The following is a 24,298-nucleotide window of genomic DNA, read 5'->3' as shown; positions in this document are numbered from 1 at the left end:
GAAATGGACAATACATTGCATTATTACTCATTAAATATAATGCAATAACCACAAGAATAGCATTTGGAGACGTACATTATATGTTTATTTTATTCAACTGCATATTTTAAATCATATGCAGGAAAGTGCAGGGTGGACTGTGCCATCTTGCAGTGGGCATCATTGGTTAAAGCACTGAGTGGACATGTCACTGCTCCAAATTTTCTTGTCACATTGTTAATGTGGAAAGGGCCTAGATCATACATGATCATGACCATTCCATAATCTGTGAACCATTGCCACTCAAGCGCTGTCTTCTGGCCAGTCCTGTTTATTCACCTGAAGAAGGCTACTTGTGTTGTGGCCGAAACGTCATGAGAATCTTATTTTATTTTTATTATTTTATTTCCATTCTACGTAACTTTACCGAAAGAACCAAGAAGATGAATCACTGCAGCCACGAAAGCTTTAAATCGAAAAATTGCCACACTCCTTCAGTGAATAATGTCCCAACCTTTTAATCTTTTCCCTTTTTAGACCAAAGATTGATGTGGGCAATGTGACCACTAACTCCAATTATCATTAGGCTCTTGTTCAACACTCGCACATCTTGTGAACAAGTGTTGCTCCATTTCTGCAGAAATTTGGTCACTGCCCCTCGGCACAAAATAATTATTTCACCAGTAATGCGCATACAGTAATGGTAACTGACCAGCACAAAGCAGTGTCTAGTAGATGTTCAATTTGGATAAGCTTTTTCATTTTAGAATACAACCGTTTCTTAATACAAGACAATACCTATATGTCCAGTGCATGTTTTGGTAAAAGTTTTTTGTCCAATTTTTGATCATGGATAAAATTAGAATATCATAAAATGTGTCCGCTTCTTGTCACACTACTGTATGAGTTGAAAGTATATATTTGTTAACATATCAATTGGGCCCTGTATGTTTTGGATGCCACAATATGTTTCCTTGCGATATATGCATGGTTACTGCTTCATCGGCTGATGAAAATACCAAATGTATAACGAACGTTTTTGTGGAACAAGAAAACAAGCAAAACACTGTTTTGGCAGGAGGGCAGCCTCAAGTTAATAGCAACAGATTTTGACGAAAAGATGTCAGTAAACATGTTGACCACTTCAGTTGATGTTGAGTTTCACATGCACATTTTGAGAATATGGAAACTCTGACAGTAATTTAAAGGTTTAGTTAACCATATTCCATATCTGTAAACTCATGATGAAAATGTACTTTGAAGCAAACAAAACAAAAACGTACACAGTAACTTCACACTCTTTAATCACAATATTCAATGTGTGTTGAGTATTAGCGACTGACATGAAGACAATAGAAGCAAACAGTATGTCTGCAATTGATATAACGTACGCATACAACAGCAGACCCTTTACAGAATTGTACGTGTGTTGTAAAATAACTCGAATATATTGTATTAAAGAGGTTTATTTTTATGGAAGGTGCCACGATGCATCTTTCCATTGATACGTGTTCGTATGTAAACATGTGTTTTCGATAACATATGTCGTATGCTACATATGGTTAGGTTTTGCTACAAGTCTTAATGGCCAACAATAGTACAGTATGTGATATACTTGTCATTAGCGCAGTATTGAAACCCATTATTAATGACATTATTTTTTTTATATTTTTATTATTTTATTTCCCTTCTACGTGACTTTACCGAAAGAACCAAGAATATGAATCCCTGCAGTCACGAAAGCTTTAAATCTAAATTTAACATTATATGAAGTCAAATATATAACAGCCCAACAATGCGTTATCCCTTTGTGTACAATGAAATGCTTTAATCCATGGTTTCAGTAAAATTTACTACCCTTCAGAGGAAGATTGGGTCAAAAGTTTCATTCCAACAGCTTGGTTAAAATTTGGTTAAATGCATGGAACGTAATTGAATTTGGTTGACTAATTATACAGTGAAATGTAGACATGATGGCTGTCTGAGTGACTTGCTGAACTGATCCCATACACCATTCAGTAGAGTTCAATGCTCAGCGTGGTATGACACAAATAGGTTTGGTCTGCTCTGATAGATTATTTAGCCTAGGTTATTCATAGGTTCAAAGCTGAATCTGTCTTATTTCCCCCCACTTCACAAACTGACACCGACCAGCACAGTGAAGTAAGGTCAAACAACCCCAAGATTGAAAGTGTGAAGCCTTCATTTAGCAGTAGATTAACAAAGGGCAGCAATTAAATCATTTAATTCTTCAACAATTATATATTTTTTAATGTGATTCTAAAAGACATGACATGACTCATGATAGTATTTCGAGATTAATACAGAAAGTGATTCATTATTAAAAGTGGTTTCATGATTGTCATGGTTTGTAGTAAAAAGGTTGTACTTAATGTAGTATGAAAACAATAGAAATTAGCTTCAAATATAGTGACCAGGTGATTTTAAATATTAACTTCAGGTGCTACCTATGAGATATTATGTTTGGGGATTCTGTCCATTGAGTGTGCCATACGTCTAGATTTATTTAGTGCGCTTACCATAAGATGTTTGCGTTATTCACAGTAGGCTTTTGCCAACATAAAACAAGACTGCAATATAAAATCTACATTATTTGCTCATTAAAGACATTTGTTTTTTTGCATATTTGTTACATTCACTTCCAACATTGATAAAAAAATTAGTACGATACTCTAAATCACCTCAATTATTATACAGGAGTTTTGTGTTAATAAGTCTTTCAAATGAATACGTGTTTTTTATTTGGCATGTAAAGGCAGAAGCATGCACTGGTAAATTTAAACACATGTTGCAGTGTTATGGCTAAGGTGACATGTAGGTACAGTGTGTCACATGGGGACAGGGGTCGAGAATCTTAATTCAAAAAAAGCACCCAAACCGTGGCCCTTTCCTAAATGCACACTTAAAGGGACGCTCAGTCAAGCAGGGAGTACATTTGCAGGACGCATGTGGGAATGCATCGCATCGTGTCTCTCTCCATCAACATTGTCCCATGCACAAATTCCGCAGTATGCCTGCAACATAAATACGCATATCGCGAGTGGGCTGAAGAGAAGCAGCACTGGCCAAAGCTGTAGCAGGCACACGGCCAGGAAGATGAGCAGCACGACTCTGAGCCATCGTCTTGGTTCCACCAACACAATCCGAAACATAGATGGCATGAAAAAGTAATCCTTCATCTTCTGCAGGACAGTCTTGCACTTGTATTCTGTCACACTGTGAAGGGCAATGTCCTGTTTGAGCACAGTCACAATGCATTGGCACTTTGTGGCATACCTTGCATCCTGTGTAATGGATCTGGACTCAATATCCCCAGCCGGATTTTCTTTGTAGAAGATATAAATCATCATTTCATAAAAAATCCCAAAATATGAACGATGATCGGCTTTGAAATGGGTCTTGTGTTTGTTTGCGATTGATGCTTCTCCAGCTGTTGATTTTGCAGTGTCTGGCAGCTGGCCAGCATTTTCCCCTGCCAGGGCCAGCACACTTGTGGGTTGATGGGGAGAGGCATCCATTGCAACACCACCGTTAGGCAACTCGTGAGGTCAGCTCTGAAAATGATGCATATCAGAATTAGAATCTTCATTTAGACTGTAGGAGGAATCCAATGAGCTATGAGGCTCTTTTTTACAGATGTCCAGTCAGGGCGGGTCAGAAAGTTACAACAGCAATACAATAAACTGATAGCAGTGTAAAGTATAGGAAAGGTAAGCAAGTAACTAAATAGAAATAAAGTACATAAGCTTGGGCAAGGCAGCAAAACAACAGTCCCAGACGACAGCCAGACAACCTACAGTCCCTCAATAAATTTGCACGTTAAAATGTTCCAAAAATGTAACTATCGATACACGGGTTCGATCAAAGTTACAAACCACATTTGCAAATGTGATGGTATCCACCACTAATCTTCTGCTTCAGGATATTTTTAAAGGAAGATTTACGATGGAAGAGAAGGTTTTTTCCAAAACTTTGGTGCTGCAACGCCAGTTTTTGTCACCTATTCCAATTCTTGTTCTTGGGGTAGTTAAAAGGCAATTCGATGTACATCTTGTGTTTGAAAGTGGAAGTAATGAATTGTCTAAATATAGTGCAGATTTGCCAAAAACAGATGGCGATTTTCTGAAATTGTCTTCAAAATAAGTAAATACCACCGAGGTTTTATTTCCAGTTTTGACCGAGTAAATATCTGTATCTTGGCTGCCTACACAGGTTACTATTGTTTGAACACACGTGTTTCATTTCCCAAAACAAATTTGAGGTTTTTGTAAAAACAAAATGTGTATTTTATTTTAATGTTTTGCTCAAAACATAAATTGCGTAATCTTTGTTTACTAATCTCATGACCATCTTCCTATTGTTTTACTATATCGTGCTTGATGATCAAAACCAGTTTGTCTTACAAGACATTCTTACAAATAGTTGAACGATGCAGTCCTTTGCCAACATGTAAACCAAGCTTAAAAAACACATCCCCATGCAGTAACGTACGTTAACCATTACAATGAATATACGATATAGTAGTGCATGTGGCACTTTATTTACAGTCCACATTGCCAGTTTATTTACAGCACCTATTGGATATTGCTTTTGATTTGATGCTAACAACACAGTAAGTCCAATGGAAAAAAAAGTCTGCACTTAAAATAGTTGCTTTAACTTATATACGTACCTTTACCAGATGGTGTATGCTCTCGCAGCCTTGAATACGCGTTTTAATGTTGCTGGACGGCTTGTGTGACAACATCAGTTGCTCCAATGCTCTGTTCCTCTGCTGTGGCGGCGTTCGCGCTATGTGGCTGGCGGTGCCCCCACGAACTTGAGCTTCATGGTTGCAGCCTATCGCGATGCATATTCAGTGGGCGTGTCATGTATAGCCGACCAATTGGCATTTGCTTGCCAAGCAGTAACTTGAGACGAATGGACGGGTTACGAGAGGTCGTGTACGAGCTGCGTTACGGAGTTAGAAGCTTTTGGGAAGGGGCAGCAGCAGTGGGCTAGGGGGAGGAGAGTGGCTAAGGGCAGTGTAGACACACGGCAATTTTCCACTGCTCAAATAGCCCCCACCCACCACCGTTTGAGGCCCCTTACAAGGCTAACAAAAAGTGTTTTTGTTGAAGCCAGTGTAAAATATTACTTGAAGATAGGTGGCTTTTTTAAAAATCCGACTAGAAGTGACGTTCGGTGTTATGTTTAGTTGATGCAGATTGCTTGTTTTGTAAGGGGAGGGAAAGGTATCGTGAGTTTAAGAGAGGGGTTTGTGGTTGAGGGGGCGTTGCAAAGGCGACGCGTGTGTTTTAGAACTCCGTATTGCCTCGCATATGAGGATTCGGTGTATAATGGGGCCCATGATTTTGGAGATAACTCCACGTTATGCCTGTCTGAGAATAATGACTTTAATACCGTCTTAGGTTTATCCCAAAATAAACTTGTCCAATAATGAGGAATATTTGAGCATATTTTAGACATATAAACACATTCTTAGAATCATGAGTTACTTAACGTTTTTCAATTACAGAGATGTTTCTCTTTTACCACCTGTGTTGCTGTATTATGGTGATTTAACTTGTTTTACATTTGTTCCAGATTCGAACCCTAATTGATTATAATCAGTCACATGTAGCTCATTTAAATTTACGATGTGTTTCACCGTGTCAATTGTATTACAAAATATAAAGGACTTTTACATTTTCTTCTGAATGTGAGGAAGATATGTTTTTGTCTCATTGTTCAAATAGTACCAAGTGCTGCAGGGCAGTGATTTTGGACGCTTTTAAACTTGTTCACGCCTAACACATCACGGGTATTCATATTAAAACAAGCTGTTGGCTCTTAATTACGGTTACTTCAGAGTTAATGGGCCTTTATTTTACTGGGATTTCAAGTATATGTTAATTTGAAGTTTGTTAATACAAAGCCATTGTTTAAATAAAAATATGCAGAATTTTCAGTGTAAATATGCAAAATAGTGTGCATTATTTTAAAAGCTTGAACCAGAAAGTTATACTATTCTAAGTCCTAAATGAGAATACATGTGTTTTTTTAGAAAGGTTCAGGTAATCGACATGTTATTGAGTAAATCTATATGAAAAATAATATACAAATTCACTTCATATTTCACTAATTAAAATCCATACGAGTCTTAAATGCTATCATACACGTATGCGGCACATCTCTATACATAAAACCTTTACCCATATCTCTATTCCACAACAGGACATTGATGACATGGACGCAGATCTTTTTGGAAAAATGAAGAAAACTGGGCCGCCTGCCAGCCAGCATTTTAAAGCAGGACCAGGGCAACTTGCGCAGACTCGAGGCCCCAAGACACCTGTTCCGGCAGTGACAGAATGCACTGCTCAAAAGAAATCGCAATCCTCGCCAGCACATTTGGCTCCTGCGAAAGGTAAATCTGTTTAATTTTTTTACATTATTTTCTGTTTTTGTTGAAACAATGATCATCTAGCAGCAGCAACAATCGAACCCAAGGCAGTTCAATGCATGCATCTGAGCGGATATTTATTACACCTCAATAAACATTCCTAAACTTGAAATGGTGACTCCCAAATATCCAGAGTGGGTTAAAAATAATGCTGTAACCAGTACGTCACTGCTTTATCTTCTGAAAGAATAGACTTCCTTCCAGAAAATGACGCTACTTGGCGGTGTCACTTCCTCAAATTCTGCTCACGCCCGCAGGAATGCAAAGGTGATTCTGCATTCTCTGCAGGAGCCGGCTAAGAGCTTTATTGGTCTGTTTTCAGATGTTTACCGAAATGTTAAATCAGTTGATGGTCTTCTAGATTCTGCTAGATACTTTGATATGCTGCGAAAGTACTATAGAGTATTTAGGAAGTTAAGACATTGAAGACGAAACATTTTTTTGCTCAAAGAAATAGCGAAGTGCTTAGATCCATTGGTGCCTTGATCCACATTACCATGGTTGGGGCTAGCATTTCTATAGGACACTCACAATCGAGTTCACACAAATTGTTACTCATTGACCCTCGACGGATGGCAGGCTGAGTCAATCCCCGACCAGGTCTTGAACTTATAATCTTCCATTTGTCAGTCGCAAGCTCTGATCCCACCCGCACCTGGCTGGTTATGACATGAGCTAAATTGATTTAAAAAAGCGAAGAAACACATTGTTATTCTTCGATTAAATAAATAAATCAAACTTTATTAGAATGAGAATAGGTTTTCCCCTTTTTTCTGGCAACAAGCAGATGTTAAAACACCAAACTGAAACCTTTTACAAGGAATCATGTCGGCATTAACCACAACACTTGTGGTCATAATGCAAACAAAAAACATACTCTGATAATATATGCATTGTCTTTTAAACTGATTGGTCCACACCAGAGAGAGCTTTCTTTTTAGCCTAGTCTCGAAACGGTGTTAGACCAGAGGACACCAGAAGGCGTTTTGAGACTAGGCTCAAAAGAAAGCTGTCTCTGGTGTGGACCAATCAGTTTCAAAGACAATGCATATATTATCAGAGATAATGAATCTCACGATTCATTGAGTGTCTCCATAGTTCACTAAAAATAATACTCTTCATACATTTGTTGTGGGTTCTAATCAGGTGCACACCAAGACTGGGAGGCAACACCTTTTATTCTCGAACACAACCAACACTATTCAACGTTCCAAGATAACGATGTACATTCCAAGCGACTATGTACATTACAGGTTAACTACGTAAGGTGGTGGCCACCGTTCCTAACCACCTAACCACTTGAACGAATTCCCTATATGGTTGAACCAGAACAGCCGACACGCCGTCGTGCCGTCGCGTACTGAAGAGCGAAGATCGAAGAGGACGACTTCTTTCCCGGGTTTAACAGCCACGCTCCCTCTTGTCACTCGGCTTATATTTCCTGTGGCGTGACCACGGGCTCTGCCCGGGCTCTGCCCGTGGTCACGCCCCCTTCTCGATCCTTCGCGAAGAGTCTGGGTCCACATCACGTGACCCGCTCACCCCCTTCTGGGGGCCCCCGTGCCCCCTCGTCCAGTCAAGTGCCCCCTCGTCCCGTCACGTGCTCTCGCGAGTTCACCCAGACTGTTATGTCCTGACCCGACCTCCGTGACATCCGGAATCTGCCCTCTAGTGAGCCCTTGTGTATAGTACACCCACTGTCGCCATAGCACGGCCCATTTATGTAATTACACATTTACTGAAGCCCATTGAAATTTTATATTGTATGAACATGGGTAAAATAATGATAAAAATGCAAATTTTCACGAAATGCAAAGTGTATTGTCATGCAATACTATGTCACTAAATATGTAAATTAGGCACTAGCCATTGTCTACGAGTGTACAGTAAGGAAAGCTCAATAAGTCCATGTGTTATTAGTACGCAGCAGTCAAAAGCATAGGAGGAATACTATGGCGCAGTGGTTATTTCCCTGCATTATGAACGCAGCAACTACGGTTTGATTCCTGCACATGGCTAATGTCAGTGGCGAGTGGTATCAGAGCCAGGCCTGGTCCTCTTATTGGTCAAATCAGTCTTCATTAGGTATTTGGTGTGATATGGAAACTTTATCAGTGGGGAGACATGGGCAGTTGGACATTGTTCTTGCTATGCTATGCACACTTGTGCTGTGGCGAGCTTAGCTGGGGATCTCTATCAGCACGTGTAATCTATAAGGCTAAGGATATGTGTGTGTATTTGTATCTGTAATTTGCATTGTGTTGTTTTTGAAACAGTGGTTGAGGACGGTCAGAAGGGAATCTCTGGTTCACCTGCCATTCCTGCACATCCATACAAAAAATACAGTTTTAATGGTAAGGACATTATACACTTATGTCTGCAAAGCTTCCTTTAAAATGCATTTAAGAGGACATTGCAATTCAGTATTCTGTTGCAATGTAATTTGTGCCCTGAGAGATGCATTCCTGGTGGCATCACAACCATTCACTCTGGCTCACCTGAAGCCGTTGAATGGATTGCTAACCTCAACATAAAACTATAACTGCTTCCCCAGCCATACGAAGAAGAAGTTATGCATTGTGAGCCCAGTTAAATCCACACACATCTTTATGAACTCGCTTCGACACTTGCCATTCTACTCTATTATCACAAGTTTTATTTTAAGAAGCCACTGGAGCTATGCACTTTTAAATTTAAATTGAAAACTCGTTTCTCTAGAACTGCTTTTTGTGTTTAGTTTGTTGTCCTTCCTCTGCACCTCCGATTAGCATGGTTGGCTATGTACGATGCGAAAGAAGTTCAATATACATACAATTTTCAACACACATACAAGCTATGCAGGCATGCACTCTGCAATGTAAGTTAGACTCAATATTTGAAATACATTTTGCGAAAAAAAGGATTACTCAAATTTGTTGTCATCTTCACTATTATGATCTTATCTACTTGTCTTTCGAGATCCACTTAAAGGAAGACACAGTACAAAGCATAAATCACCCTTATATGTTCGATGCATAACTCGGCTGTATGTTCTAAACTGCCTCAACAAACGTTTCAATAGCACCGATTGAGAAAAAGAATACCTTAAAGCTCTGGTGAAATCACTGTGACATAATTCCTACGTGGTTTAAATGGCCGGTGCAGTAACATCACTGTAGCACTGCCGACGAGCACCTGATCATTATTTTTTTTTATCATGAAGCTTTAAACTTTCATCAGGCAGCCCGGGAAACACAGTACACATAAGAATAACTTTACTTTTTGGCTGCTGTCTTTATAAAATTAAAACTAAAGGAGGATTTTTATAATAAACAGTTAATCACGTTGTATCAACCCTTCCTTTTGCTCTGGCGTGTTTCTGATTCCGTTATACCACTCTTTTATAGATGATGACCCTCTGGATGGCCTTTTATCGGATGAAGAGGAAACAAAAAATATGAAAGAAAAAAAGCCTCTTGAGACTGAAAAGGCCAAACCGCAGCCCAGTGATAACAGCGCGGCAAAGAACGAGTTTAACACAGGTTGCAATGCATCCTTTTTAGCAGGCGGTCATAGTTTTGTTTATGCATTGTGCAGAGTTTTGTGTGACGTATATTTATGTTATCTAGAGACAAAGCCTTTTTTGTTGTTTCACCATAGACACTGAACAAATAGGCGGTTACATATTCTAGTCATAGCGCATTCGCCGCTTGATACAGTGGTTTTCGGTTCGAAATCCAACAGCCTGACCTAATTAATACTGTGGTGTGTATTGACCATAAAAATACCGTCACTTGCTGCTGTTGGTATTGGTGCGCGTGTGGACGTGTGTGGGGAGCAGTAGTGTAGCGGTTAGCGCTACGAACCTGGCGACCCGGGTTCGATTCCCGCTCACGGCCAACACCAGTGACGATTATCTGAACCGATCCTGGGCCTCCCCTAGGTCGACTCAGCCTAAAATGAGTACCTGGTGCGGTGTGTAGTAAACATCGCCACTGAGGAGACAAAGGCGGTCGGGCATGGTGCTGGCCACCCACACCCTCGTGTACCGTTCCGGCCTTAATAAGTGCTCGCTAACCGCACTTGCCCCTACAGTCTGTTAAGGCTATACGGGGGACGTTTGTTGTGTGTGGGGAGCGGTTGTGTAGCAGTTAGCGTGCTGCGCTGCGAAAGTGGCTACCCGAGTTCTGTTCTTGCGCACGGCAAACACCAGTACCTGGTTTGGTGTGTAAACATCACTACTGGGGAGACAAAGGGGGCCGGATGTGGTGTTGACCACCCACCCCCTCCTATGCAATACCAGCCTTCATACGTGCTACTCGCTAACAGTACTTGCTCCTACAGTCTGTTGAGGCTATTACGTGGATCTTTGTCTTCGTGTGTGCGCATGTATGTGTGGAGGCAGCGGTAGTGCAATGATTAGCGCGTTGTGCTACCAACCTGGTGACCAAAAGTTAAATTCACGATCAACACCGTCACGATTATCTGAATGGGACCTGGGCCTTCTTTAGGTCGACTGAGCCTCAAATGAGTACATGGTGTGTTGTGTAAACATCACCACTGGGGAGGCAAAGTCAGCCGGGCGCGTCGCTGGCCACTCACCCCTTCGTGTGCTGTGCCGGCCTTCATAGGCGCTGCTTGCTAACAGAACTTGCCTCTACAGCCCGTTGTTAAGGCTACATGGGGGATCATTGTCGTTAGGGTATGTGTGTGCCTTTGTGTGTGTGCAATTGTGGTGTAGTTCCGACTACAAGCTCCATCAACTGATAATTTAACAGTTTTTTCTGTTTTATTTACTATTCAGTATTTTTTACAGTGTTACATGCAAATGTACAATATTTGTTCTTAATTATGAGATTAACAATGCTTCCCTTTTTCTTGAACTTTAACACATTTAATAACACTAACCGTATGGGCATTTAAATACAGTGAACTATTGTGTTCCGACTTGCGAACGAGTCTCAGGAACGAATTAGGTTCATAGCGCGAGGACTGCCCGTACTTAAATAACAATTTAAAAAGTTCCTGTCTACCCGGAGCTATTAGCAGAGTGTACAATTGTATGCGTGATTAATCACAGGTGAACTCATGCCAGCTACATGAGGTGTGCGTAAGTTAAAGCCATAATTAACTCTTGACTGAACCTGGATGTGCACACTCTCCTACATTCACGCTTCACAGCAGATTTAGATATAATTCTGTTGTATAACTCGACTACACTCGTGACCATGGCATGATGTACCATCCACAGCTCCTTTACCAGCGAGTAGCAAAAGACCCGTCGGAACTTCCAAACGTTGCGATGAGATCACGTTTGACGACGATGGTGATGATCTCGTGGATGCATTGGGCATGTCCGACAGCCCCAAATCAGTGAAGAAGGAAGCTAGCAGAGAAGAGTAAGCAGTTTTTTGTGAGCGTTACTGTGGAGGTGCTTATGTTTTGTTATAAACTAGGCACGCAAAAATGCACCCATTCCGTGATTCATATTTACTCTTACACTCACAATACGTTAATCAATTTAACACGGAGGCTTTCGCGGCCAATATCCAAAATAGAGGTTTTTGGGTTAGATCACGTAAATATAAATGTATCATTAAACCCGCCACCACCGGACACGTCCAATCAGTAAGGTTTGTCACGTAAATAAAACATGCAATTCGTTACTTGTACAGCACACCGGTGTGTTGGAGAGTCAACCCACAACATTTACTCTCCAACACACCGGACATGCTGTGCTATTAGGAAATTGGCATGTTATAGATATTAATACATTTCTGCGCGTAAGAATCAGCCATTTACTATTTAAGTAAATTATATTTAAATGTTACCTTCATGCTAATGGTGCAAATTATATGAGAATGAGACAAAAAAAGCTTCTTAAATTGAATTGAGATCCCAAATTATGACAGTTCATTGTGTTGTAGCAAGAAGAGTTAATTGATGGACACTTTTTTTATAAATGCATAGGACATGTGCCAGAAATGCTGCACATTAGTTTCTCATGAGAGGAAAACATTATGCTCGCCAGGCGCAAAGACAAAGTTCAAATTAACCCAGATGCCTGAATGATTAAACCCTACTTTTGTTTTAGTTCCAGGATTACACTGCTTTTGGTACCAATCCATGAATATAGAACCAAGTGTAAATTGAAGTGGTCCTTTGCTAAGTAAATAAGAAGTTGTGTTAGCATTCGTTTAACCCATGCTCTGTAAACATGCACATTCTTGGTGGGACAAGTCAGGGCACATCATTTACAAACCTCATGCTACAGAATGTCTCACTGATAGGCAAGCCTTTAAATAGCAAACAGAATGTTGAAGTAGTTAATTGACAAAAGTATATTTTTACACAGATGTCCTTTCATCGTGGTGAGGTTAAATTCAGCCTATCCTTAATAAAACTATGACTACTTTTTTGGAGAAAACAACACCTTGTTGTCATATGGATAGACTGCTCCTCATCATGGAAATAAAGAATTTCTACCACTGGCTCAGGGCCACTAACATAAATTAGCATCACATTGGACATTTGATTAGGATTTTTTTTTATCTGGCTTAAGCAGTGGCCTTGTCTGTGTGGTCGCCTTTTCAGAGATGACAGACGTCCGGCTCGCTCCAAGTTTGATGAGCTCTTGGGCCGAGGCACTGCCAGCAAACTCCTGGAGAGACCTGCTACTGGAGAAAGGAAGGATAGTGCTCAGCAGCAGAGAGCCCCAGGTCTGCAGATGGACTACTCTCGCAACACTGGATATACATGTACAGCCCATTTGTGCATGCACTCCTGGATGCTGGATGAAGGCCTCCCCATGCCATGCAGCCAGTGAGGGTTATATGACCATACCTCACCACACTGATCAGTGTGAGTTGTTAAAGGTGGGGAGGAGTACAGAATGATGGATTTTGCTGTATGCCTCTCTATTGCCCACAACATCTACAACACCTGATTTTTGTGATCTGTGGTCACCCTGCCAAGCAATATCCAGGTTTATTCCTCCGCTTTCGAGGCCTGATTTGATCAGGCGCATCCAAGGTCGATTTGGTAATTGGCTCACAACACTTGATACTGAAGCAACAACGTGTGAGATAATTTAGTACATGCGCATTCATGTTTGCGCGTGAAAAGGAGCGTCTGCTCAGCATGATTGTGCATCCAGCAGGGTCTTCCCAGGGACTAGGAGAGGAGGAGTTCACATTCGGTTCCTACATGCCCTCCGCTGCCTCGTCAGCCGAAGGCCGGCGGTCAGGCCCTTCCTCACGCAGATCTGTTAGGTGAGTATTAACTAATGATGAGACTGGCTTTCATGCATCATGCATGGAAATTATGCTTTTTGAGAAGGGTCCTGTATTGGGATGTTTGGCTAATTCCATCAATGGGTGTTTGGTATATGAGAAGAAAAGGTAGTGTTACTGCATACATGGCAGGAACACTGCACGCATGTCAGTAACACTCAAAGCTCCACACAGATGGATTTAAGAATCCACTTAATACACTGCCATCTCCTGGCCAGCTCACAGCGGAAGCCTTCAGCATCTGGTAATTCCAGGCTGTCTGTCGTCCAGGCAATCAAGAGAAAATGTCACGTAGGTGAAAATAAAATAACAAAAAATCACGATGTTTCGGCCACAGCACAAGCGGCCTTCATCAGGTGAAGGGACGAGACTGTCTGGAGGACAGCGCTGGAGTGAGAGAAGCCACGCTTAGATCACGACCTTTAAGCTGTGTGAGAAGAAAAACACAAAGCGCCTTGACAAAGGAATTAGCATATCAATTAGCATTGAAATGGCTCATTGAAATAGCTAAGTTAAAGTATACACATCCGCAGAGGTACCCCTTGACAAAGGAATTAGCATAGAATTTAGCATTGAAATAGCTGAGTGATTAGCTTGTAACTGGTCACAGAAATAGCTATGTTGTGATTTTTTGTTATTTTATTTTCACCTACGTGACCTTACCCAATAGAACCAAAGAGTATGGATCCTTGCAGTCACGAAAGCTTTAAATCTAGAATCAAGAGAAAACCCAACACATACCAAGGGATAATACTCGCAGCCAGGTTAACTTAAAGCTAATGCCTGCCTAACTTCTAAGATCTGATAAGATCTGAAGCATTCAGGTCTGCGTGGTCATAGAGGAATGAGTCATTATGAGAGCAAAACAAACAACAGGATTGCACCAGCATTGTCACATTACTGGTGGATTTGGTTAGTTGACACTCTTTACCACAATTGTAATAAAATTGGTGGAGCCAGAGCATAGTGAATATGAAAGCCTATGTGATATTCTTTTCCAAGGGCAGACTAAATTCATATCAGCGTCATTGTTCAAATTCTTATTTACCTGAAACAAAGTTTAAGGTGCCCATCCATGACTGTGGCTTTGAGTTCTAATCCAAGTCTGTTCTAATCCAAGTCTGTCTTTGACATAGACCATCATTCTTTCATAGTTGTTCAAATAAGTACCATTTTAGGAAGTCAACAGAAGTAATTCTATGGGAAGACCGGTTTACACCAAAATAATGTGGAATTTTCATCAGAGGAGAGTTCTTCCTGGCACTCTTATGTGTGGGTGGACATTCCATCTTAAAATAATTTTACATTCTGTATATGTTGACCTGGTGTAGAAATTTGTGCAAATGACTGCCAGCTAACGTGCCTAATTTCCTCAGCTCAGTTTGCGTAAGGACTTGGAGACGTGGTTGCAATAAGGCCTGTGACTAAATCATCCATAATGCTCCTGATCTCATCAGATCTCGTAATCAGGGTTGAGGCTGGATAGTATTTGGATGGGTGACCACCACACAAACGGATTGTTATAGGGCTTTGCAGTGATATGCGGTGGGCAGCACAGGGCAATGCAGCAAAATCCATTGTTGTATTCTACTTGATGCTTCCCAACTTCATTAGCCCACACTGGCCAGAATGGTGAAATATGGCCAAATAACCCCCACCATCCGAACTGAATGGGGAGGCAGTCATCTAGCAGTGGATTGACAATCGGACTGAACATGTCGTCCATGTCTCTTCCCGCGCATGAGGTTTTATGGCAACGACAACCAAAGAAAGGCTGAAGAAGCAGACATCATGGGCGGCCTGGATCGCGGCAGAGACAAGCTGTCCACGTCGGCCACACCGGGCACCCCAACCATCCTGGCCACACCACCACAAACCACGCAGTCATCCCGCGGCGGGCCGTCCGACTGGCTGGGCCTCAAGGGTGACTCTTTCGATGACCCCAAGGAGCCAGCGTCGAAACAGAACACTCAGCTGGGCACATCGAAGATGGGCGGTGTCGACAATGCTGTGGCATTGGAACCCATAGCTGTTACTCCCAGTGCCATTGGTTCTAGTTCCAGAAAACTCTCCTTGTCTGACAGTAAGCTGGGTGCCCCCATTATGGAGCATGCTGGCGCAGGGGCAGTGATTGGAGACGATGATGAGGATTGGCTCCTAAAGAGTCTGTCCAGAAAGAAGAGCCAGGTTTCTGCATTGGGTGATGATAAGAAGATTGAAGGCTTCCGTGGGTCCGGGGTAGATGCAAGTATCAGGTAACTGTGCTTAAAACTGCGGGTGGTGTTGTGATGCGGTAATGATAACAACATATATTCTTTGTTCTTTCGGTAAAGTCACGTAAATAGAAAAAAAAATCTAACAAAAATTTTAACAAAATACAAATAATAATATAACTCAGAATATTTGTAATCTGATAGCATTGCATGTTGTACAATAGTAATATTTATTGTTGACAAAACAATTTTATGGGTCTCTCTCACCTGAAGACGATTGCTAGTGTTGCGATTATAACGTCGTGATATTTTTATTTTTCTATCTACGTGGCTTTACTGAAAGACCCATATAATAAGTTATGTAACTTTAAGAGTATAAAAAAAGGAAATTCGTTGTAAAAAAGATGTAAAGAGAATATTATGGGCCTGATATGCAGGCAAAAAGTATGTAAATGCGGAGTTACGGGTCCCAGGTTGGGACCCGTAACTCAGCCCCTACCCATCGTGCTTTCTTGTTATATTGCACATTTACGAAGGTTCTACATTGAGATATTTGGATAATTTAATTTAACAAGGGTTTTTTTATGTAGAGTTAAACTGAAGCACCTACGGAAAACCCACAAATACGAGGGCTTATGCTGATGCACATGTATTGCCATCTTTTAGTCACCTCACAAAACTGGATGTCAGAGTTTCACAAATATTAATTTTACAAATCAACCTTTGCCTCCAAATTGTTGGATTGCAGACTTGCATCACTTTTCCCAATGTTGAACATTGTAGATGAAATAACTTTTCATAAACAGCAAAATGATGCACATTCACCTTTAAATGCAGTACACACAAAGACATGTTTGAGTGATTAAGCAGAATTAATTAGTTGACTTTCACAAAAGTCCAGCTTGAATAGATAGATGAGTCATGCCATCTTTATCATCAGCCATGGTCAATCCACTGCTGGATAAACGTCTCCCCAAATCGCCACCATCTCTCATGATGTAACCTACTTAGCAACTACACACAAACAGATTCCATAGCTCTATCTCCTTGGTAGTTGTACTCTCAAGAGCATTCTATTCGTTGGCTGCCACTGTGATTGTTTTTGACCATCTGCCATCATCTCTTACAACAGTGTGTCCTTCCCAGCCCACTTTTCTTAATAATAATTAGCCTGCATATTTTCACGAATCAATGAGTTCCTCTTTATTTATTCTAAATGTAAATTCAAGCATGCAACGCTGTTTGCTTCATTACACACTTTTCAGTCTTCTCTTTTTTAATGACCATGTTAAGTCACATATAAATATCCAAAAAGGTCCCATATAAACAGTAGTTAGTGTTATGAAATATAATTTGGAACATTGGAGTTTGTTCTTTATACATAAAATAATAGCAGAGCCAAATGTCAATTAGACTTATATGAAACCAGGCCATGCTATTCAATGAGTTAAGTCGATATGCATACTCTACAGGTTTTCATCTGGTATCTCGTGATGGCAGTGTTTTGTACATTGCTTGCATAGTGAATCTGGTTGCGTATCGTGTTTTTTTTTCTTGACAGCAAATCGGGTATCACTTCCAGCTCTCAGCATGACGACTTGCTGATGGATTCCTCCGCAGAAGACAGACTCGCAGCAACCCACAAAAACAGGTTAAATTCACGTATAGACACCGACGTTTAACAATACTTTAAATTGTATTGCAATTGGAGTCCCTTTATGATGAGTGGGATAGAATAAATGGTTGTCTTTATATACAAACATTCCTTTCGTTGTGAGCCCTTTAAACAATGCTAAAGCAAGAAACAATCTGCAAAGAACAAGTGGCTCTTCTTTTGTAGCTACACACTGGGGCTGTGTGTTCCAGGCTGGCTGATAAGAATTTGAGGTGTCCTGTATAAGGCATTTAGTTGAATTTTTTAAATAAGGTCATGTTGAAATCTATCTCATTACAGTGTTGAAACTTGGACTCTGACCGATACCTGAATTGTAAACGTTCATGTTAAATTACCATTGGGTCTCCAGCTAACAGTTCATACTTGCAACATTGTCACCTCTTAGCCTTCAATTCATGATCGAATCACTTGATTTATAAGGTCCATCCACTGCAACGCACTGCATTAGGATGAGACTGTACAAGGATCTATGGGATGACTTTAGTCATGGTAATGGGCAGGGGTAGCTGAAGGAATAATATTGTTCAATGATGCTGAGTTGCCAGGGGTGCACAAGCACACACAACGAAAAACGAAACACAATCCTTAACAACACTGTCTTAAAAATAAAAAATATGTCACCCTTTGAGCAATGGCTCCCCCTCAGAGCACATGTGGAGGGACCATTGCCCGAAGCGTCACCGATTATATATATTTATTTATGTATTTTCTCTTAAGGCACTGCTGTTGACGTGTCAGTTTTCCTTAAGTAATGTTGTGGGGAGGAGGGAGATAAGTTTAATGTCACAGAAGTGATTAGTACCGTGACAGAATAAATCCCATTCCATGTGTCTATTGGCAATACCTTTAAGTATTAATTTGGACAAACGTGTATGGAAAGAGAATCCTGCCTCAATGCTCAAAATGATGACCAGATAAATACACATTCTTGGTTCTTTCGGTAAAATCACGTGGAAGGGAAACAATAAAATAAGACAATAAAATGTTATTGTTTCCCTTCTACGTGACTTTACCGAAAGAACCAAGAATATGAATCCCTGCAGTCACGAAAGCTTTAAGATAAATACACGTGAATATCAGACATTTTACAGGATTACTTTTTCAATCGGAGATTGTGGCATGAGTTCAAATAACACTGAGGATGGTGATGTCTGCCTGGGTAAATGCGATATCTTCACTGTGTCCAGATACACATGTTTACGTGTCCTCACTATTGGGGGATTTTTAGACTCACTATGCAATGGAACTTTATGTTTCACAGAAACGATTCAGCTACACCTACTCTGGTGTCCTCATCAAGGAGGGAGCATTTAAACGGTCATGATGCTCGCATTGCAGGTTTGTGGACGTCGGAGATGAATCTTGCTTTCCATTTATTTCCATCCATGTGTCACTGTGTCATCCTCTTTATGGGCTTTTTGTCTCATTAATACTTTTCATTGATAGAGTGTATCGTATGGAGGGCCAATATGCCAAGAAAAATGCAATATTTTTTTTCGGTTCAGTTATTGATTCCAAAGTAAATAATTGACGTTCCATAAATTTCGTTTACTTCAGATTTTATTGAAATATAAAGCTGTTTAATCTTGATTTGAAGCTTTCGTGACTGCAGGAATCCATATTCTTTGGTTTATTCGGTAAAGTCACGTAGGTAGAAAAATAATCAATAATAATAATGATCTATTATTATTTTTCTACCTACGTGACTTTACCGAAAGAACCAAAGAGTATAAAGCTGTTTTGTTGGTAGATGTAAAATTGCTTTCAATTAAATATAACAATTTTTTTTTTATTCAAATAGAGTCCTCACATTTGCAAATAACTTTGGCATTGTTTTATATTTCCCTTTATTTCACCTGCATCACCAATTTCTCTGATTTCTCTCATCACTCTTCTGGGACTGAATTCCCACAGACAAAGCTGATCCTTCCGTTCCACAACATGCAACGCACACCTGCCCTCGAACCACTCAGCCGAGCCTCCCCACCAACCCGGCCACAATTTTTCCTTTGGTAGCAGTTCAGGAACCTCCTCCTGTCTCCCACCCCTCTGAGCATCCTCCTGTCGTGCCAGCTCTTATCGGGCAGCCCATGGAGCAGAGCAGCTTCTACCATGCGATCCAACCACAGCTTGGGCCGGGCTATCTCTCACAGTCTCTCTTTCCTGGCAACCCTCTCTCCTATTACCAGCCGTGTGAGTAGTGCGCCCTGCACTAACGCCACTCGCGATGCATGCTCATGCATAAACACAGAAAAAACCACTAACCGTTGCTCCAGGTTGTAATCTATTAAGACTGTTTCGGGTGAATTCGCAGATAAATTTGGCATCTGTATGCTATTTACTTCAAGCGACGATCACAATGAGTTGGGAAAGTAGTGCAGCAGTTCACATGTGATTTCCAATTGAAATGTGTGAGCAGCAGTTAAAGCTCATGCATGATAGTGATTGTATCACGATAACACATATAGCTCTATACATTCATCTGCAGATATCTGTAATATTAGTTAATGCAGCTTTTTTTTAACAAACTTTTAGTGGAATATATTGTAACTTGGAATACAGTGTTCCAGCATATTTGCATAAGCACCACTCTGTCTGATAGCAATCACCACACTGTGTAGAATTATTATGCAAAAAAGCAATGAATACATATGGATAATAATATTTTCATAAATGTAGAAGCCACTTTTCTCAGTGTTAGCATCTTGTCTCTACAACATGAATGAACACATGTGCATCTTGTGTATGCACACGTTGCAGAGAGTTGTTCAAATCCTAGGGTTTGCCCATGTCATAGCCTTTAATATGTGAGCAATAGGTTATTCATGCGTATGTTGAACAAACTTTGCTTTGTTACCAAATTGAAAATGCAGGCGAATTTTTTTCTCTCAGGGAGAATGTAGCCTTTGGGCAGGGTTCAATGAAACTGAAACACTTTTTCTTTTTATTCTGTGAACTTCTTTTTCACTTTCATTCTTCCCCATTTGGCTAAGTGACACTGTGTTTTTATTTTATAATGAAACAATGCTTCTGTATCCTCTTACTTTAATAATGATGTTTGGCAGGTCAACAAGCAGCACATCTAATGACACCACAAGCACATGGACAAGCTATACTGGTACAAATAACTGTAATTTTCTTGGTCACCATTTTAAATAATCGATGCCCCGATTCATCAATACAATTTGATTCTGGAGCATGATATATTAATCAAACCACGAGAAGGAATAATTTTTGACTCATATGTTGTATGTAATGATTTTGTATTACCCCTTCAGCTACTAGAGGTGATAAATTCAACACTTAAAAAAACTATTCTATTCTTAAACAATCTTTGACCCTGAATCGTTATGACTCATTGTATCTCGAGGGGAGAGAATCATTCAATTATTTCTGCACATCAGTAACTTCAGATTTCAGATTGTGTGAATGATAAATGCATCCGCTGGTGTGAAGATAATGTGGTTAACTGGGTTCAATTCCTGACTCGGACACCTTTCTGCATGGAGTTAATATATTATCTGGTTTTCTCCCATAGCTAATATATATAATGCAACTGGTATTGGCCAAACATCTCAATGCTGAAAATGTATCTGCAATTTATTCATTTAACATCGTTAATTACTCACAAAAGCAACATGATTACTCCCCGAGCAACATCAACTCCTAATGCGAAAAACATGGCAGGACCATCCTGAAAACAAAGCTTGAGATTCTGAGGCTTTTCTGGGTGAATAAGCATTATAGTAATACTGTAATATAATTAACTAGGTTTTTTTTCGCAGGGACAGGCTGTCGGTCAAAGCTTTATTCAGACTGATTCATCACAGCAAACTCAAGCCTTCACCATAGAGCTGGATACAAAGGTAACCTTCCTGCATTTAACTGTGGTGGGTTCTGAGTATGAATTTAATCACTGATCATTATATTTAAAACTAGATGAAAGCACATTACGGTGCATCAGCTTTCTGTTACAAGGCACAGGGTATGAAAGTGTAAGCTTAAAAGATCCATCCACTCATATCTTCTGATTAACTGCATTATTCGTTCTCTGGTGTGTCGTCGGGTTGTACCGCGTGTTTTTTGGCATGATGTGCGGAGTTTCGCTCTGTGCTGGGAGTTTTTTCAGCGAAACGTCAGACATTGCATCAAACAACATGTGGTACCACCTAAAAACACATGTATGTATGTAGTATGTGTGCACATCTGCTCAGCATTAGTCAATGGCTAGATGATGATAATTTACATTTACTGATGCTTTCATTTCCAAAGAAATTGGCATCTTCTTTGAATCATCATCTTTGTAAATAGTCATACATTTTCCATTTTGTTTGTTAAATGGATATTGTTTTTGATTGAATATATTTTTTACATTGTGAAATTAGCATTTAAAAAACTGAAATCATTAGCTGCACTGGATCAGCATGAGCTGACTAATTGATAGTTTGTACGTGCCAAAATATAGTAATTACATAATTATATTTGCGACTAGAATAAAACTAATTTAAAAGTGCAAATTCTACATTATCATGGTGGGTACCAAGTAACACCACTGTTCACTTTTTATAAAGTGGTACAAAGTTTATTCACCCCTAAAAAGATGATGAGCTTAGTTAACCCCCGACCAGCGTTTTTAACTTGTAACCTATTCTACCAGACGTCAAATATATGTTTCTACTATAATGGTGGCACATTGATTCCTGCACTATGAACCTCTGCGTCCTGATTTCGATTCCTATCAGCGGCGAGCGATATCTGAACCGGTGCTGGGTACCCCCTGCACCAACTGGCACTGACCAACATGGAGTGGGGGATGCTTTCTGTCACCATGGGGTTAACAAAGGGATGAATTATTATGAGGCAGCATTAATGATGTTAAGAGGTGAGCTTTTTATATCTGCGGATAGAATTCGTGTTACATATGTAACCAATGTACACATTGCACAGAACAGCCAGGGGTTTTGTTATTGCTTCATACATGAATACAGCTGCCACAGCAGCACTGCATTGCAACCACCATTTGTGCCCAGCAGATGCGAAGGCTGCAGATGGAGCGAGACCAGCTCAAGTCTCTCCTGGACACCGTGCAGCAGAGACACAAGGAGGACATGGACATCTTGGAGGAAGGGCACAAGTGGGTATTTAGTCACACTAAATATATTTATTTTGATGGCCTTCTCCCGCACCTCTGATTAGCACGGTTGGCTATGTACAGCATACATACATATACAACAACATACATATGTAAAGACGGTACGGAGCGATAGAGGGAAGGTATGGTTCCCCGGGACCATGGACGTGCTAATGATGATTGATGGGACAAGCGTTGACAGAGTCACGTGAGGGGGAGCACGGAATCCAATGGCGGGAAAGTGTAATAAGGACGGAGATTGATAGAGCCAGGTGCGGCGAGGAGAATTCTAGAAAAGGGGCTAGGCCGGACCGGGCGAGGGATAAGAGCCGGCACGAACCGGACCTGGAGGGCTGTTGGTGTGGGGAATCGCCGTCGTCGCTTTGAAACGGGTCGTCTCCATCGTCTTCAAGTTGTCTTGAGACGAGAAGCTATTTCGATTTAAAGCTTTCGTGACTGCAAGGATTCATCTTCTTTGGTTCTTTCGGTAAAGTCACGTAGAATGAGAATAAAATAATAAATTGATAAAATAAAATAACACAATAATATTCTCACGACGTTTCGGCCACAACACAAGCGGCCTTCATCAGGTGAAGGGACGAGACTGTCTGGTAGGACAGCGCTGGAGTGAAAAAACGCTCAGATCACGACCTTTAAGCTGTGTGAGAAGAAACAAAGCGCCTTGACAAAGGAATTAGCATATAATTTTAGCATTGAAATGGCTGAGTGATTAGCTTGTGACTGGTCACAGAAATGGCTATGTTAAAGTTAAAGCATACACATCCACAGAGGCACCCCTTGACAAAGGAATTAGCATAGAATTTAGCATTGAAATAGCTAAGTTAAAGCATACACATCCGCAGAGGCACCCCTTGACAAAGGAATTAGAATAGAATTTAGCATTGAAATAGCTGAGTGATTAGCTTGTAACTGGTCACAGAAATAGCTATGTTAAAGTCAGAGCATACACATTCACCGAGGCACCTAGTACAAATCAAACAGGAGAAAGAACCAAAGAAGACGAGAAGCTATATATAGAGTCGTCTAACTACCCACGTGTACAGAGTCACTCGCGGTTACTCGTTGAGTTGTCAGTGGACTTTTTTCATAATAAATATACGGAAAGACAAGACGGTGTCTCTGAGGGCTACATTACACATATATAACAACTATGAATTGTAATGCCTTAACTACATGCTCAGCTGATTACCTTACTTACCTGCTTGTTCACCCATCTGTCTACCTGCCATCCACCTATCCACTTGTCTACCTATCTACCATATACTTTTCTAGCAAACTACATTGCCACCCACCCACCCACCCACTTATCTACATATCCACCTACCAATCTACCCATCCATATATCTACCTAAATACCTACCTACTCACTTCTCTGCCCATTTACCTTTCTATCTACTATTCTACCTACCAATCTACACACCCTCCAATCTACATGTTTAGAAAATATTCCTAAACATTTCTACATGCTAAGTCACTTTGAGCTATCATTTGTGGCCAGGCCGCTTCTGAAAAATAGATAATAGCACAGTGAACCTTACCTGG

General features: G+C 40.5%; 1 protein-coding gene and 1 long non-coding RNA gene across 5 annotated transcripts in view; one reads left to right on the top strand and one right to left on the bottom strand.

The window, feature by feature from the left end:
- Positions 1–24,298, top strand: part of FBF1 (Fas binding factor 1) — a 55,088-nt gene that overhangs the window by 6,724 nt on the left and 24,066 nt on the right. The window contains exons 7-19 of one of the 4 annotated variants that reach the window (XM_032966993.2): positions 6,217–6,409; positions 8,722–8,799; positions 9,832–9,966; positions 11,676–11,823; positions 13,019–13,143; positions 13,581–13,695; positions 15,462–15,971; positions 17,491–17,580; positions 18,866–18,942; positions 19,678–19,797; positions 20,670–20,722; positions 21,390–21,470; positions 22,635–22,738. In XM_032966993.2, the coding sequence (XP_032822884.1) occupies positions 6,217–6,409; positions 8,722–8,799; positions 9,832–9,966; positions 11,676–11,823; positions 13,019–13,143; positions 13,581–13,695; positions 15,462–15,971; positions 17,491–17,580; positions 18,866–18,942; positions 19,678–19,797; positions 20,670–20,722; positions 21,390–21,470; positions 22,635–22,738 (1,829 nt within the window). The remainder of the gene's footprint in view (positions 1–6,216; positions 6,410–8,721; positions 8,800–9,831; positions 9,967–11,675; positions 11,824–13,018; positions 13,144–13,580; positions 13,696–15,461; positions 15,972–17,490; positions 17,581–18,865; positions 18,943–19,677; positions 19,798–20,669; positions 20,723–21,389; positions 21,471–22,634; positions 22,739–24,298) is intronic. The other 3 variants (XM_032966995.2, XM_032966994.2, XM_032966996.2) reach the window with 3 other exon arrangements.
- LOC116949569 (uncharacterized) lies at positions 1,267–4,971 on the bottom strand. The gene is made up of 2 exons (XR_004403919.2): positions 4,673–4,971; positions 1,267–3,554 (listed from the first exon to the last, which is right to left on the bottom strand). It is a non-coding gene; the product is annotated as an uncharacterized LOC116949569 (long non-coding RNA).

This window comes from Petromyzon marinus, chromosome 37 (assembly GCF_048934315.1).
Source record: "Petromyzon marinus isolate PM22_M1 ecotype Great Lakes invasive population chromosome 37, UKy_Petmar_22M1.pri1.0, whole genome shotgun sequence".
NCBI classification, from domain to species: Eukaryota; Metazoa; Chordata; class Hyperoartia; order Petromyzontiformes; family Petromyzontidae; genus Petromyzon; species Petromyzon marinus.
This window is presented reverse-complemented; position numbering and strand designations above follow the sequence as displayed.